We start from the raw sequence: 15,277 nt of genomic DNA, 5'->3' as shown, positions 1-15,277 counted from the left end.
AACAATTCAGTAAATGTGTATCACATGACGGGATGAAATAGGAAAAGGCTCACAGGTGTTCACTGCAGGCTTTTTGAGAATCCCCCAAACCAGAAAAGGCCTGATGTCCAGTCCAGGGCAGTGGGTGGGAACATTCCCAGGAGTGTTCTATAGCAGGTAGGGTTGGCATGGTAACTGTGTAGCAATAAGCAGAAATATCTTTGCTATAATGTGGCATTAAGAAACAGGATTTGTCTCACTCTAGTTGCAACTTTGTAAAGATTGAGTACAAAGAAAGATGGGGCTGCCTGGGTGGCTTGGTCCCTTAAGCAACTTTGGCTCAGGTCATGATCTTACAGTGTGTGAGTTCAAGCCCCTCATCTGGCTCTCTGCTGTCAGCACAGAGCCCACTTTGGATCCTCTGTCCCCTCTCTCTCTGCCCCTCCCCCTCCCCTCTTCCACTTGCTCTGCTTGTGCTTGCTCTCTCTCTCAAAAATAAAAATAAACATTTAAAAAAGAAAGAAATAGGGGCACTTGGTGTCTCGGTTGGTTAAGCGTCCAACTTCGGCTCAGGTCATGATCTCACAGTTCTTGGGTTCGAGCTTCATGTCAGGCTCTGTGCTGACAGCTTGGAGCCTAGAGCCTGCTTCAAATTCTGTGTCTCTGGCTCTCTTTGCCCCTCCCCCACTCACACTTTGTCTCTCTCTCTCTCTCTCTCTCCCTCTCTCTCTCTCTCTCTCTCTCAAAAATGAATAAACGTAGGGGCGCCTGGGTGGCGCAGTCGGTTAAGCGTCCGACTTCAGCCAGGTCACGATCTCGTGGTCCGTGAGTTCGAGCCCCGCGTCAGGCTCTGGGCTGATGGCTCGGAGCCTGGAGCCTGTTTCTGATTCTGTGTCTCCCTCTCTCTCTGCCCCTCCCCCGTTCATGCTCTGTCTCTCTCTGTCCCAAAAATAAATAAAAAAAAAAACGTTGAAAAAAAAAAAAAATGAATAAACGTTAAAAATTTAAAAAGAAAGAAAGAAAGAAGGAAATAAAGAAAAAAAAAGAAAGAAAGAAAGCCTCCTGCAGAATCTGAGAGGGGTAGAGAGAGGGCAAGGAGGGGCAAATGGGAGAGGGGAAAAATTATAGTCACATCTCCGTTTCCCAGCTCCTGGCTTCCAGGCTGCATGGCCTCAGGCAGGCCCTTTATCTCCCAGGCTGCTTCCTCTTTTGTAGAGACAGGTGGAGTGTACAGCCCCCTGGTGCAGATTGAGGGAAGGGTGCAGGGGGTGCCCCATACAGGCCTGGGTGCTGGGCTCCTGTTGGTTGACTCCCTTCTTCCTTCTTACTGACAAGGGCTGGGCAGTAACTTGCAGGTCTTAGTGGGTGGCCAGTGGATTTGTTTTCCATTTTATTGTGCATCTTTAACGTAGTTACACTGGCTTTGCAATAAAGAGGTGGAAGGAATATCAGAGAGGAGGAAAGGGGCCTCCCCTGGGAAGCTCTGCATTGTGGCACAGCCTCCAAGAAAGAGGTGCTGAGACATGGGAGTGGGAGGAGGGGTTCTAGAGCCTGGGGTGAGGTGTGAACCCTCAAGCCAGCTGCTGGGTAGCTGGGATCAGACTTTGGACCCGACCCCAGGCAGGCGGGTCCCTGGCAGCCTGGTACCCGCACCAGCTGGGGAGCATTCTTTGTGGTCATCACTCTGGTCCCTTGGGAATCAGCTGGATTCCCTAGGGAATCCCTAGCCCTGGTTGGGTCCCCACAACAGTCCCCACCCCCATCCCTGGGCCGCAATGTCCATCTCCTGGGTCCTGGAGAGCAGACCAGAACTGACCCCACTTCTCCCTGGCTGTCTTTTAGGAAGACCATGCTCAACGATCTCCTGCGGTTTGATGTGAAGGATTGCTCCTGGTGTAGGTACGTGGTCTCCGGGCCCCAGGTCCCCCTCTTTCCCCTAGAGGTCCTTAGCACCATGCTGGGCCCTGATTGCCAGTAGAGTCATGCTAGGGAGAGCTAGGGAGAAACTGCAAGGAGACAGCTGTGGTCCTTAGTCTTTCCCTCTCTCTCCTGGGTTTCTTTTCTAGTCCACGACTTGGATTGATTATTCTGAATCCTGTTAGGTAAGGGGATCTGTTTGGTCTGGTTGCTGGTCCTCAAATTCTGCCTCCAGAGAGCCCTTCAGTCACTGGGCCTGTTTCCTGGGCCAGCGGCTGCCCTGGGAGCCAACATGGGTGGGGGTGGGGAACGGCTGCTGGGTCTTTTCAGGACTGACACTGTGGGGCCCGTCTTCTGCCCGGAGACCCCACATGGGTAGTGGGCAATACGAGAGCTCTGGCTTCCTGCCACGGATGGCCCTCGCCCCTGTGCAGCCTTGGGCAAGACATTTGCCCTCTCTGAGCACTGCATATTTGTGCCCATCTCCTCCGGTCCAGCCCTACCCAGGGGAAAGCTCACAGCTGAGGGGGAGAAAGGGATCCCAGGATTAGAAGATACTGGGTGTTCTGAGCTCTACCATCTGCTCGTGCAGGAGCACAGACCCTCTGAGTCCCCTGGGTGCCCCACTCTGCAGGAGCTGTGTGTGCAGCCCTCAGTCCCTAGCAGTCCTCTGGGGAGGGGGGGGGGGGTCTCACCACCCCCATTTGATGGAGGAGATGTCCAGGCCCAGGACCCATATCTGCCAAGCCTGGAAAACCAGGGTGGCATCATTGTGCGCCACCCACCCTCTGCCCAGGAGACCTAGGTAGTGCTGATATTGCCAAAGAAATTTGTTATTGTTCCTCTCACACTTAGTTTTATAATATAACCAATAGTTACAGATTAATGTTTAAAATCACTCTAAAGACTTTACAGTCCTTTACTAATAATTGCTTAAGCATAAAAGTCTGAAAAGGAGCAGCCCCAGGGAAGCAGTATAAATGGGTTTTTAATTCCATAAATAAAATGCATGGACTACCTCTGTGGAACACAGTGCAGCTGATTGGAGAGTGGCAGGAAGACCTAGTCACATTTTACTGTTAAGCTGAAAAAGCAGATATTACAACATATCTACCATGTGATTCCATTTTCATAAATTACTCGGAGGCATAAACATGAATAGGAAAGGTGACAGGGGGTGGGAGGGTGGTGGCCTCAAGGTATAAAGGCTAGTTTCTGGCAAAGGGATTATATACAAGTCTTAATTCTGGTTTTGTGTTTTTTCCTTATTGGCAACTTTTATTATATGTTTCTATATAATGACAGAGGTATTACCTACAAAACACAAAAACGAAAGGAATCAGGGAGGTGGCAGGGGCTGCCCTGTGTGGCATGGACTGCACATCTGACCCCTGCTGACACCCACTCTCTGTTTCCCCCCCACCAGGGCCTTCACCACAGGCACCCCACCAGCCCCCCGCTACCACCACTCAGCCGTTGTCTACGGGAGCAGCATGTTTGTATTTGGTGAGCTGCCTCTCCTCTCCTGGGCACTGTGCCCTCTTCTGGGCTCACAGCACCCTTGTCCTGCCCCAGGCCTGGGGCTCACATGCTGTGCATGGCCAACTTCTCTCTGTCCACACCTTGTCTTTCTCTGCTTGAGTCTTGAGTTCCTGCACTGGTTTGGGGGCCTCTCAAGGGCCCCTGTGGCCCTATGTGCCCCTTTCCCTAACTGTCCCAATTTCCCAGGTTTAGAATTGTCTGCCTCTGTGACTGGGCTGGAAGGTGGCTCTCCTCCCTCCTCTGTCACCCCACCAGGGGCAGAGCACAGGGTTCTGCTCATTTATGTGTCCCCAGAGCCTAGCACAGTCAGGCACACAGTAGGTGTTCCCCAAAGTTTATGGAGGGAGTCCCAGAATACATCTTAAGTGAGGCCAGATTCTGCCCCCACCTCCTGGGGTTTAGAGACTCTGAGATGCTGCCTTTGGGTGTGACAGTTTCTCCCTCTCTCTACCCAGGGGGCTACACTGGGGACATTTATTCCAATTCTAACTTGAAGAATAAAAACGACCTCTTTGAATATAAGTTTGCAACTGGCCAGTGGACAGAGTGGAAAATTGAAGGACGGTGAGAGACTTTGCTGAAGCCTTTCAGGGTTGATCCAGTGGCTACCGCATTCCGGTCCGTGGTGGCATACGCATACCGGTCCGTGGTGGCAGCCGGCCTGGGATGTGGCCCCTATAGCATTACAGAAGAAGAGCCTGAGACTCAGAGAGGCCTGAGTTCTGCTCATTCCCAGCTGTGCCTGTTTGAGGCCCTTGCCCTGTTCTTAGATTCTCTCCTTTCAGAGAGCAGAAGGGACCCTGATGTACTGCTGATGGGCGCGTCTCTCCTGTTTTGCAAGCATCCCCCTTTGATATTTTGGTGGTGGCTGGGAGAGGGCTTTACCCTGTGGGCATCTGAATTCCTTATCCCACTGCCCTGCCTCATGAGCTCAGCCTTATGACACCCAGATGGCATCCCAGAGCCCCGGTGTCAGCAAATGTAGGCACAGTGGCCCTGGGGTCCCGGCTGGTGTTATGGGGCCACGAGGTTCAGGTCTGTGCTGGGTGGCCTCGCTCCTCACCCCCTCCCTCATCACACTACAGGTTGCCGGTCGCTAGGTCTGCCCATGGCGCCACAGTATACAGTGACAAGCTGTGGATCTTTGCTGGCTATGATGGCAATGCCAGGTAGGTGGTGCCCAGCCCGTGCACCCGGCCCCTGAGCAGCCCTGTAAGTGTACCAAGGCCCAGAGCGGGCCTTCCTGGCATGGGAGGGCTCAGGTGGGGGTTTCTCAAGAGGGTAGCGTTGTGGACAGGAGGGACGGGGTGGGGGGCTGGGGTGCCTGGGTGGCTCAGTCAGTTAAGCATCTGACTTGATTTTGGCTCAGGTCATGATCTCACTGTCAGTACGGAGCCCACTTGGGTTCATCTCTCCCTTTTTCTCTGCTCCTCCCCCACTCATGCATGTGTGTGCATGTGCGCTCTTGCCCTCTCAAAATAGATAAACTGAAAACAAAAAGGACTGAGGGGAAGAAGATGGGTAGGATGGAGGTGAGGGGCAACTGAGTGGAGCTCTTGCCCAACCCGACAGAGGTCAGAAGGCCTGGCACCCCTGAGACCCCTCCTGGGGGTGTCTGAGGAGGTGGCAAGCCTGGCCCATTTTTGTGCAGCTATCTGAGGATGTGCTGCATTTTTCTAATTACAAAAGTAGCATGTGATCATTCCCCAAGACTTCAGCATTATAGAAACTCCAAGAGGTGGGGCACCTGGCTGGCTCAGTCAGAAGAGTATGTGAGTCTCAATCTTGGAGTCAGGAGTTCGAGCCCCAGGTTGGGTATGGAAATCACTAAAAAAAAAAAAATTATTTTGAAACAAACAAACGCTCCAAGGGATGCGATGTTAGTGGTGGTTTCTGCATGTGTTGCCTCTCTGAAGTCCTCTCCAAGCCCCGGGGGTCTGCTGAGTGGGACTGACCCTGCTACACTGGCTAGACGTTGTGCTTAAGACCACGTGTTCCTGTCTGGGCTGGGGGGATACCTAGCAGGGATTCAGTGCATCCCCCCCGGCCCCGACCCTGAAGCCCCCACCTCATGGCTACTCCATAGGCCCCTGATCAGAGTCCTGCGTGATGTGTCCTTCCTCCCTGGAGCCATCTCTCCCGGCCAGGCCCACCCTGCCACCAGCTCCAGCTGTGCAGATGCTGACCCCTCTGTCCTAATGCAGGTTGAATGACATGTGGACCATTGGCCTCCAGGACCGGGAGCTCACATGCTGGGAGGAGGTGAGGGGTTTGGGGGGCTGGGGCAGGCAGGGAAGGCAGGGGCTTGGGGGGCCAGGGTGGGGCCTGTAGGGAGGGGAGGGGCAATGGGGGGGCAGAGGTGGGGCAGGGTAGGGGCTGCTTTGTTCTCTTTGCCAAATCCTAGCCTGTCCTCAGCCTCACCCTCCCTGCTGACTTCCTGCCCAATTCCAGCAGCACTCACCTAGTGACTAAATCCTCTGTGCTTCAAATGGCAGCGTGTCCTGGTGACTGGTGCCACTTAGGTAGAATCCACCCTCATTTGAACACAGCGAGTTCAGCATGCTGTCTGGTGTCCTGCTCCCTGCTGTTTCTGGGCAATCTGTCCATCTGCTCCATTCTTTCCTCTGGAGTTTCTTTCCCCCATGATGATTTTTAGCCCTAGTTGTTAAAAATTGGGCCCATTTAGGTGGATGAGGTGGGGCTTTAAGCTGTTCCATAGAACTTAATCTATGAACCCTCATTCACAGAAGTTTCAAGAATGAAAGTAGTCCCAGTTCAGCAGTGTAAGTAAGTCTCGACCCTGTGAACCCGGTCCCATGAGGGCTCGGGCTGAGCTGCCTTCCCTACCCCAGGTAGCGCAGAGCGGTGAGATCCCGCCATCCTGCTGCAACTTCCCAGTGGCCGTGTGCCGGGACAAGATGTTTGTGTTCTCAGGGCAGAGCGGAGCCAAGATAACCAACAACCTCTTCCAGTTTGAATTTAAGGACAAGACGTGAGTGTTCTGGTGGTGGCACCCACATCTGTGTCTGGAGCTGTCCTCGTGAGCTTCTGACACAGCAGGGCAGGGTACCCTTCCAGAGCAAGGAGGTGCAGGTGCCTTCATACAGACTGTGCAAGCAGGCTCCTTAGGGTGTGGCTACAGCTCAGCAAGATGGGGCTCATCTGGCTTCTCTCTCTGTCCAGCGTGAAGGACGGCTCCTGCCCCGCAGACGGCCTGGTCAGTGTCACCAGTAACAAATGTGGCTGGAATAGATCTCATACGATGGCAGAAGCTTGGAGGGGTGCTCAGGCCCTGAGAGCGTCCAGCCTATGCTGTCCTTGACCAGCCCTTGTAATGGGGACTGAGCCCTGGAGGTGGCACAGACTGGGTCTTGGCTCTGGGAGTGAATGGAGGGGAGGGAACAGGGAGCTTCTGCTGTAAGCCAGGGAGGCTCAGGAGGGGACTTGGAGTTGCCCTGGAGCCCAGCACTGTCCATTCAGAAGGAGGAAGGTCAAGGCATCTGAGGCAGAGGGAATCCCACTGACACCCACCCAGCTCTCCTGTGGCTCTCATGAGGGCAGCCGGGCTTGAGCCAGCCTGCCTCTCCATCCTGGCCTTGGTGCTCACAGCAGTGGGCAGCAAAGAGGGCTCAGCACCAATAGGAACAGACCTGGTGAGGTGAGAGGCATTGGAAGCAGAGGCCAAGAAGGCTCAGATGTGGGGAGGGGTTGAAGGGCAGATATGCAGGCTCTGGATAGGTGGACAAGTGGCTAATCTGGGAAGGGTGCTCAAGGAGGTACAGGTATTGGAGGAGACGCAGGGCCTGAGGACTGTTCAGGGATGTGGGGGCTGAGGAAGGTGCATTGAGGGAGCAGAGGGCTGTGGGTGGGGGACCCAGGCCAGAGATGGGGGGCAGAGCTGTGGCTGGGGGCAGAGTGGACAGGGGTAGGAAGAAAACCAGGGGAGTATGGCCACCAGCACCAGTCCAGGCTGGGTGTTAGGAGATCCCGGGGGCCACTGGCAGCAGAGGAGTCCCACGGGGTGGAGTCAGTGTGGTGCTGCCTTCCTCGGGCTGGCCTGCTCCCAGCCCCCAGACAGCCACCTGCCCAGTGTCATGCCTGTGCCCTTTGCTCCCACACACACAGAGGTGAGAGTGAACACGCCCTGGCCTTTAGGCTGTGCATAGGTGGGCAGATCTTGTGGTGTGGGCATCACATAGGGCCCATTCCCCATGGGGCCACAGAGGGCTGCAGGTGTGAGGCACTTAGCACTGGGGTCCTTACAGAGCACCTCTGCCCTACCCCATTCCTAGGGGCATTCAGGACCCCTGCCACCTGGAGATGGGCTTTGCCCAGGCAGGTCTCCTGCATGCTGGACAACCTCCCCGCAGCAGGGGCACCTGTCAAGCCCAGCATGTGCCAGGTGCAGGGGTCAGCATGGAGCCAGATGGCATGGCCCACCTGGCCAGGATCTGTTTGGGTTCCAAAGAGGATACATTGGAAGCTGTTGGGGATTCCTGGGAGGGTAGAGAATGTAGGAGCAGCATTGGGAGGTGGGGTCCTGGTGGCTCCCAGGAGCAAGGACGTGGCTGTGGGGATCATCCCACATGTTGGAGTGGTGGACATATCTCCATTCCCCCAGAGAGTGGAATTGCCTCACCATACAGAGGCTGGCCACCCCTCCTGCCTGCCACTGCTGCTGGTTTATAGCTGGGAGACAGAAAAGGACTCGGGCAGGACCCCATGGTGGGCTGAGTGGACCTAGGCAGAGCTGGTGCCAGAGCAAAAGGGGATGCCCTGCAGTGCATGCCCTCCCTTGACCCGGCTGGTCTCCCCAGGGGCTTCAGGGCACTTCCCAGCTGGTGCCTGCTGTGGGGAGGCCTCAGAACCCAGGTGGAGGCTGTGGGGGAGCAGGAGCCCCCACTCTGGCACTAGTTTACTGTCATGTGCCCTTAGGTGGACACGCATCCCCACCGAGCACCTACTCCGTGGCTCCCCACCACCCCCGCAGCGGCGCTATGGGCACACCATGGTGGCCTTTGACCGCCACCTCTACGTGTTTGGGGGTGCGGCAGACAACACACTGCCCAATGAGCTGCACTGCTATGATGTGGACTTCCAGACCTGGGAGGTTGTCCAGCCCAGCTCAGACAGTGAGGTGAGTGCTTCCGGGCACAGGTGGCCAGGGTTGCCCAGGCCTGAGGGCTAGGAGGCCTGATTCACCTGCTCCCACCACCCTGCAGCTCCTCACAGCCTCAGAGGGCTCCCAGGGCTCTAGATGGCCAGCAGGAGCAAAGCCCGGATGACTGAGGCCCTCAGCCCTGGACGCCTGCCTTGACCAGACCCTAGGCCCTGGGCCCTTGTTCTCCATCTTGCAGCCTACAGGCTTTTAACATTTCACTTCCCATCATATCTGCATGGTGCTGGGGATGTTCTCCCAGAACGTCCACCCTGACTGCTGATGGCTCCCCTTCTCAGCCGTGCTGCGAGTGCCCTCATCCTGTGGCTCTTCCCCCTCCCAAACCTGTCCCCACAGTGCTCTCACTCTTGAACAGGGTCAGCAGGAGGCTGGTCTGTGGTGCCTTGCCTGGCCCTTGCTGACTGGTCCCATGCCCGCATGTCTCTCCCCTCCAGGTCGGTGGGGCTGAGGTGCCAGAGCGAGCATCTGCTTCTGAGGAGGCGCCTGCCCTGGCCTCTGAGGAGCGGGGTGGCTTCAAGAAGTCCCGAGATGTGTTTGGCCTGGACTTTGGCACCACCACAGCCAAGCCGCCTGCCCCGCCGGCCTCAGAGGTGAGGGTTGGCGCCCTCGCTCCTCTCCATCACTCCCTGATGCCAGTCCTGTGGTCAGCCTCTCTCACAGATAGGGAGACTGAGGCTTAGAGAAGTACTTGTTAGGGTTACTTATCTCCTCCCCTCCCACCTCCACCCAGCTGCCAAGCGGAAGGCTCTTCCACGCAGCTGCTGTGATCTCGGACGCCATGTACATCTTTGGGGGCACCGTGGACAACAACATCCGCAGTGGGGAGATGTACAGGTTCCAGGTGGGGCTCATGGACCGACTGCAGGGGAGCCAGCCAGGGTGGATGGGTCCCAGATGATGGAAACTGAGGCCCCGTAGGTAGGGGTGGGACTTGTCCAAGGGGGCCAGAGCCAGGGGTCTAGTGGGATGGCAGCCTTCCTGAGGAGTCTGGAAGACAGGGTGGGGAACTCTAGGCCGAGGGCAGTCTGAGGGACCTCTGTGCAGGGTGGGGTGGGTGGGGCAACATTGGGGGCTCACAGTGGAGCCAGTGGAGGCCGGGGAGCAGGCTTGGGCCAGTGGAGGGAGCTGGGCTGAGCTGGGCTGGGCAGTGTGGCTTAGAAGGGGGCAGAGCCTGGGCCAGTGCTGGCTTCCCTGGGCAACACTGGGTCTCCTCCCGCAGTTCTCTTGTTACCCCAAGTGCACACTGCATGAGGACTACGGGAGGCTGTGGGAGAGCCGCCAGTTCTGCGACGTGGAGTTTGTGTTGGGCGAGGTGAGTGCCTTCCCTATGCCCAGCCTGTCCCCTGTACTGCAGGGTGGAGGCTGTGCCCTGAGGCACTGCTGGCCTCCCCCTTGTGCCTGGAGTCCTAGAGCCCTTACCTGGCTGTCTGGGCCTCCGTCCCAGCCAGGATGAGGGTCCTGTGCTCCCCACCAAGGTGTCATTCTTGCTGCAGAAGGAGGAGTGTGTGCAGGGCCATGTGGCCATTGTCACCGCTCGGAGCCGCTGGCTCCGTAGAAAGATCATGCAGGCGCGGGAACGGCTAGCCCAGGTGAGGTGCTGCCCAGTCCCTCCTGCCAGGACAGTGGCATCTGTGGGGTGCCCCTGAGCTCCCCTTCCTCTCCCTATAGAAGCTGGAGGAGGAGGCAGCCCCCGCTTCCAGGGAGGACCCTGGTGCAGCAGGGGCCCGGCCACCCCTGCTGCACGTGGCCATCCGCGAGGCCGAGGCCCGGCCCTTTGAAGTGCTCATGCAGTTCCTCTACACGGACAAGATCAAGTACCCACGGAAAGGTGCGCTGGGGGTGGGAACAGGGTGGACAGGCGCACAGCCTGAGGCCCGGCGGCCACCACCACTCATGTCCACTGGTATGGTTGAGTTGCCTGATGACCCAGACCCACACTCCTCTGAAAGAAGCCCTGGACCCTGTCCTCCCCTCCACCCTGCCCTGCACCTTCTCCCTCTCTCCATGACTCTGAGGTTCAGGGAGCTCTTGGATGCAGGCCACGTGGAGGATGTGCTGCTCATCATGGATGTCTACAAGTTGGCACTGAGCTTCCAGTTGTGCCGCTTGGAGCAGCTGTGCCGACAGTACATTGAGGCCTCCGTGGACTTGCAGAATGTGCTGGTTGTGTGTGAGAGTGCCACCAGGCTGCAGCTGGGCCAGCTGAAGGTGCGGGCCGGTGTGCATGGCCCACCCCACCTACCACAGGCCCCCATCCCCCACTGCCAACACCAACCCCAGGCTGCTGACCCCCGCTGCAAGCCCCCCCGCCCTGCTGCTGCCAACCCGCACCCCAGGCTGCCAACTCTCGCCACAGGGCCCCCATACCCCGTTGTCAAACCCTACCCCAGGCTGCCGACCCCTGTCACAAGCCCCCTGTTCCCTGCCCCGGCCCAAGTCCTCCTGCCCAGGCTGCTGCCCCATCGGCCAAGGCCTGACCCTGCTTGCCTGCTCCGGCTTGTGTGTCCCAGGAGCATTGCCTGAACTTCGTGGTGAAGGAGTCCCACTTCAATCAGGTGATCATGATGAAGGAGTTTGAACGTCTCTCTTCCCCACTGATCGTGGAGATTGTGCGGCGGAAGCAGCAGCCACCTCCCCGTGCTCCCTCAGAGCAGCCCGTGGACATTGGTAGGGATCCAGTCCCCATCCCTGAGGCAGCAGAACGGGATGGTATTCATCCTGGGTGGAGACTTGGGAGCCATGGAAGTACCTGCCAGGCCCTCAGGGTGGGGTGTGGGTACCGGGGGTGCCCAGAGCGCTCCTGAGGCTCCTGCATGGGCAGACAGGGAGGCAGGTCAGGCTCATTGGAAGGAAGAGCTCCTGACCTATGGGGCATCCTACCACAGCTGTGTGCCTGAGGGCGGAGAATCTCCTGAGTGCGTTTCCAGAGGTGGGCACGGGTCCCGCTCTAGTGAGGGTACCTGCCCTGACTGACATCAGGTTTGACAGCTCTGTTGGGAGCAGTGTGCTCAGGGTCAGTGACTAGTTGCAAGCTTCTTTTCTAGGCATGCCCACCCTTTGGGGCCTAGTGAGAGGTAAGCTCAGTCCAAAGACTTCAGACATTCCTGGTAGCTCCCTGTGCCCACCTAGTCCGGGAAGGGACATCACAGTCTCCTTCATCCCCTGACTCTCCCTGGGGTCTGTGCTGCATCTGGCCATTGGCCCTGGGTGACACAAGGAGGGACACAGTGCTTGCCAGACCCAGAGGGGGCTCAAACATAAGGGTAGGGAGGAGGGTTCAGTCGGCTGAGTTGGGGAGATCAGACTCTGGGGGTCGGGCAGGCCTAAGGGCCGTGTTTGGGGCTGAGGGGAGAAGGTAACAGGGCCTGTTAGTGCCTCAAGGGCCAGAGTGAGCCTTCTGGCCTGGGAGATGTTTGTTCAGGGAAGCAGCATGGGCAGATGTCTAGGAAGCAGTGCCTGGGGCCCTGAGGCCCAAATCTGATGGCTGAGTCTGCAGAGGGGCAGGCGGCATCTGCTCGGGGTCCCTCTACACCAACCCCTGCCCTCCCTACCAGGCACATCTCTGATCCAGGACATGAAGGCATACCTGGAGGGGGCAGGTGCAGAGTTCTGTGACATCACTCTGCTGCTGGATGGGCACCCAAGACCGGCCCACAAGGCCATCCTGGCCGCTCGCTCCAGGTGGGTGGGGGTGTGGCTGCAGGGCAGGGCAGGGCAGTCCCGGGCACAGCTTCTGTTTGCCGAGAGCCAGGACTCAAATGCCCCTGTCTGCAGCTACTTTGAGGCCATGTTCCGGTCCTTCATGCCCGAGGACGGGCAGGTGAACATCTCCATCGGGGAGATGGTGCCCAGCAGGCAGGCCTTTGAGTCCATGCTGCGCTACATCTACTACGGCGAGGTCAACATGCCGCCCGAGGACTCTCTGCATCCTCCCTGCCATGGGTGCTCCCAGGTCACCTCTGGAGGCCCGAGTCCCCAACTTAGGCAGCTTTGGAGCCTCGTGGGTCGGTTCTGGCCTAGCAATTTCCTGAGGATTTCCTGGTACCTAATACTCTCCCAGCAGTTGGTCAGCAGGCACAGAGAGGTTGGCAGCCGGGAGGGATGGGTGGGTTCTTGACTCTCACAACTGCCCAGAGGAAGTGGTCCTGTGTTATAGGTGAGTAGATCACCGTGGAGTGATTCCTGGTCGTGTCACTTCATGGGGGCCTGCACATGGGTGCAAGATGCCTTTCAGGGCTCTGTGAAGCCACAGTTAGTTCTGCAAATGTGCATATGGCTATTTTCCTGGGAGAGGATTTTGGGTTTTCTTTGGATCTTGAATAGGGCCTTTGACCCCCTAAGTACTTCAGAGTCCGTGTAGAGAGCAAATCAGTGTCCTGCCTGGATTGGAGCCCTTGTGCTGGTCCCTTGGGGTGGGGGTGGGGGGCGGTTTCCTTGTTCTGAGCACACAGGAGGAGGCAGCCACCGTCTCAGGCTTCCTCTGCCCCTGGTGCACGCGGGGCTCCAGCTGCACCCTCCCAGGGGAGATGCACAGGTGGCGGGAGGACGAGCTCCTTTGGCTGGCAGCTCCTTAACCAGCCCCCAGCTACCTGTTTGCGGCTCCCTACTATTACGGTTTCTACAACAACCGGCTGCAGGCGTACTGCAAGCAGAACCTGGAGATGAACGTGACAGTACAGAATGTACTGCAGGTAGCTCGGCGGGTGCTCATGGGCCTTCCTGAACCTGGGTGGGTGGGGGAGGGAGGGGCAGCACCTCAAGGAACCTGCCGTTCCAGATCCTGGAGGCAGCTGACAAGACGCAAGCACTGGACATGAAGCGGCACTGCCTGCACATCATCGTGCACCAGTTCACCAAGGTCAGGGCCCTCCCAGCCCAGCACTCACTGCCAACCCATCTTTAGGACCCACTTCCGCCCGCATTAGCCTTGGCCAGGTGTGGGGGTGGGGGGTGCGTGGAATCTGCTCATCTCCTGCAGCACTGGTCCCTGGGGTTAGCCAAGCAGAGTACCCACCCACTGGCCATTTGGAGTCAGCCTGTGCCCTGACTTGGTTGAGCTCCTGCGAGACTCTGGAGCCCAGTCTGGCCCTCACGGGAATCCGGTTCCATCCTGTTTGGGCCTTTTGGTTGCCTCCTGCAGGTGTCCAAGCTGCCCACACTGCGCTCGCTGAGCCAACAGCTGCTTCTTGACATCATAGACTCCCTGGCCTCCCACATCTCTGACAAGCAGTGCGCAGAGCTAGGAGCTGACATATGAGACCCCATGTGGTGCTGGCCCACTCGAGAAGAATAACCATGCCTGTTCCTGCCCTGCCCACTGCAGACTATGCTGGCCACGCCCAGGCCTCAGGTGGAGTGGTTGGACCTGCCAGCCGAGGGGCAGGGTGCCCAGAGTCTCCGGAGGGAAAGAGGACATGGGGGGCTCTGGATGCCCCATTTCACTGCTAAGGACAACTCCCACAGGGAGTGATGGTAAAACAGACCCCCTGGGTGGCACCCTCTCCTCAGTTGGAGGTGTGGGTGGGAAGCCAGGGCCCAGCAGTGGGGAGAGCCCACTGTGGAGCTGGTTTGAGGCTGCCCATCCAGCAGGGACTGTGTATGGCTTGTGGGTCTGGCCACTGGATCCTATTGCCCTGAGACCCCTCTGATGTGGGCTACATAGTACCCCCTCACCTTCACTGGGGTTGCTCTAAGGGCCCCTACTGTCATCCAGAGCTTGGGGGTGGACAATAGTAACGGGCAGATGAAATCTGACTCAGGATGAATTTTGTGAAGGGCCCTGATGCCGAACTGGGCCTTAGCTTCCAGAGGGGCTGCAGGATCCCACTCCACTGTGTGCACATCAGGAGTCCCCAGTTGTGCCAGGGAGACGTCAGTGAAAGTGCCCGCCCCCCCCAGGTCCCCATCTGTCCCTAAGTATTTATTCTTTGTCATAGACATGCCATTAAGACCACAGTAGTGCTACCTATTACACCTCATGGGTACAGGCCCCACGGGTGGACTCTGGCCCTCAGCTGTCCCTGAGCTGGGGATGGATCATGTGGCCCAAGTGCTTGAGACTGGCCAATCCCATCCCGTCTTCTATCCGTGTCAGCAACTCCCAGCCACATCTAGGGGATACCCAGGGATATGGGATGGGGAGGGGAGAGGGGTTGTGGCAGAAATCCTGAAGTCCCAAGGCCGCCTTGCTCCTGCCTAGGCTGGGAAGCTAAAGGATTGGGCACCATGTCCTTTCCTGCCCCCCAACAGAAGGCCCTGTGTGAGTCCACCCTATTACAACAGGCACTTCTGCCTCCTCTCTGGGAACAAGAACCCCAGGGATCCTTCTGCCCTGGCTGCCAAGAAGCCACGTTGGGGGGAAACAGTCCCCCTTGTCTCCTCGCTCCAGTTGCATCCCCATGCAATGGCACTTGCCACTCCTTGGCCCTTGCTGAAGAGCCCCAGGTGGTGCCATGTAGTTGGACAGGGAGCCCTGGTCCCAGGTGGGCATCCTTAGGCAGGAGGAGTCCATCCATAAGGCTGCCGGCAAGCTAGGAAATGGCCTGGCACAAGATGAGCCTTGGTGAACTGCAAACCCTGCTCTACAGTGGACCCTTGTAACTGGTCGTTTGACTTTTTCTTCCAGACGTGATATGAATAAATGAAGTTACACACCAAGGA

General features: G+C 57.6%; 1 protein-coding gene across 3 annotated transcripts in view; it reads left to right on the top strand.

Moving 5' to 3' along the window:
• LZTR1 (leucine zipper like post translational regulator 1) overlaps positions 1-15,277 on the top strand; it is a 20,648-nt gene extending 5,371 nt beyond the window's left edge. For 2 of the 3 annotated variants that reach the window (XM_060613053.3, XM_060613051.3), the window contains exons 3-21: positions 1,822-1,878; positions 3,323-3,402; positions 3,894-4,002; positions 4,524-4,607; positions 5,643-5,700; positions 6,291-6,430; positions 8,374-8,575; positions 9,052-9,207; positions 9,348-9,458; positions 9,837-9,929; positions 10,111-10,206; positions 10,286-10,445; positions 10,656-10,825; positions 11,128-11,284; positions 12,172-12,298; positions 12,392-12,541; positions 13,203-13,308; positions 13,395-13,475; positions 13,758-15,277. In XM_060613053.3, coding sequence (XP_060469036.1) covers positions 1,829-1,878; positions 3,323-3,402; positions 3,894-4,002; positions 4,524-4,607; positions 5,643-5,700; positions 6,291-6,430; positions 8,374-8,575; positions 9,052-9,207; positions 9,348-9,458; positions 9,837-9,929; positions 10,111-10,206; positions 10,286-10,445; positions 10,656-10,825; positions 11,128-11,284; positions 12,172-12,298; positions 12,392-12,541; positions 13,203-13,308; positions 13,395-13,475; positions 13,758-13,874 — 2,247 coding nt within the window. In that variant the 5' untranslated portion in view covers positions 1,822-1,828 and the 3' untranslated portion in view covers positions 13,875-15,277. The remainder of the gene's footprint in view (positions 1-1,821; positions 1,879-3,322; positions 3,403-3,893; positions 4,003-4,523; positions 4,608-5,642; positions 5,701-6,290; positions 6,431-8,373; positions 8,576-9,051; positions 9,208-9,347; positions 9,459-9,836; positions 9,930-10,110; positions 10,207-10,285; positions 10,446-10,655; positions 10,826-11,127; positions 11,285-12,171; positions 12,299-12,391; positions 12,542-13,202; positions 13,309-13,394; positions 13,476-13,757) is intronic. The other variant, XM_060613052.3, reaches the window with a different exon arrangement.

The sequence above is a fragment of the Panthera onca genome, chromosome D3, assembly GCF_046562875.1.
Source record: "Panthera onca isolate mPanOnc1 chromosome D3, mPanOnc1 haplotype 2, whole genome shotgun sequence".
NCBI classification, from domain to species: domain Eukaryota; kingdom Metazoa; phylum Chordata; class Mammalia; order Carnivora; family Felidae; genus Panthera; species Panthera onca.
The sequence above is the reverse complement of the archived record's forward strand: the minus strand, read 5'-3'. Positions and strand labels throughout refer to the sequence as shown.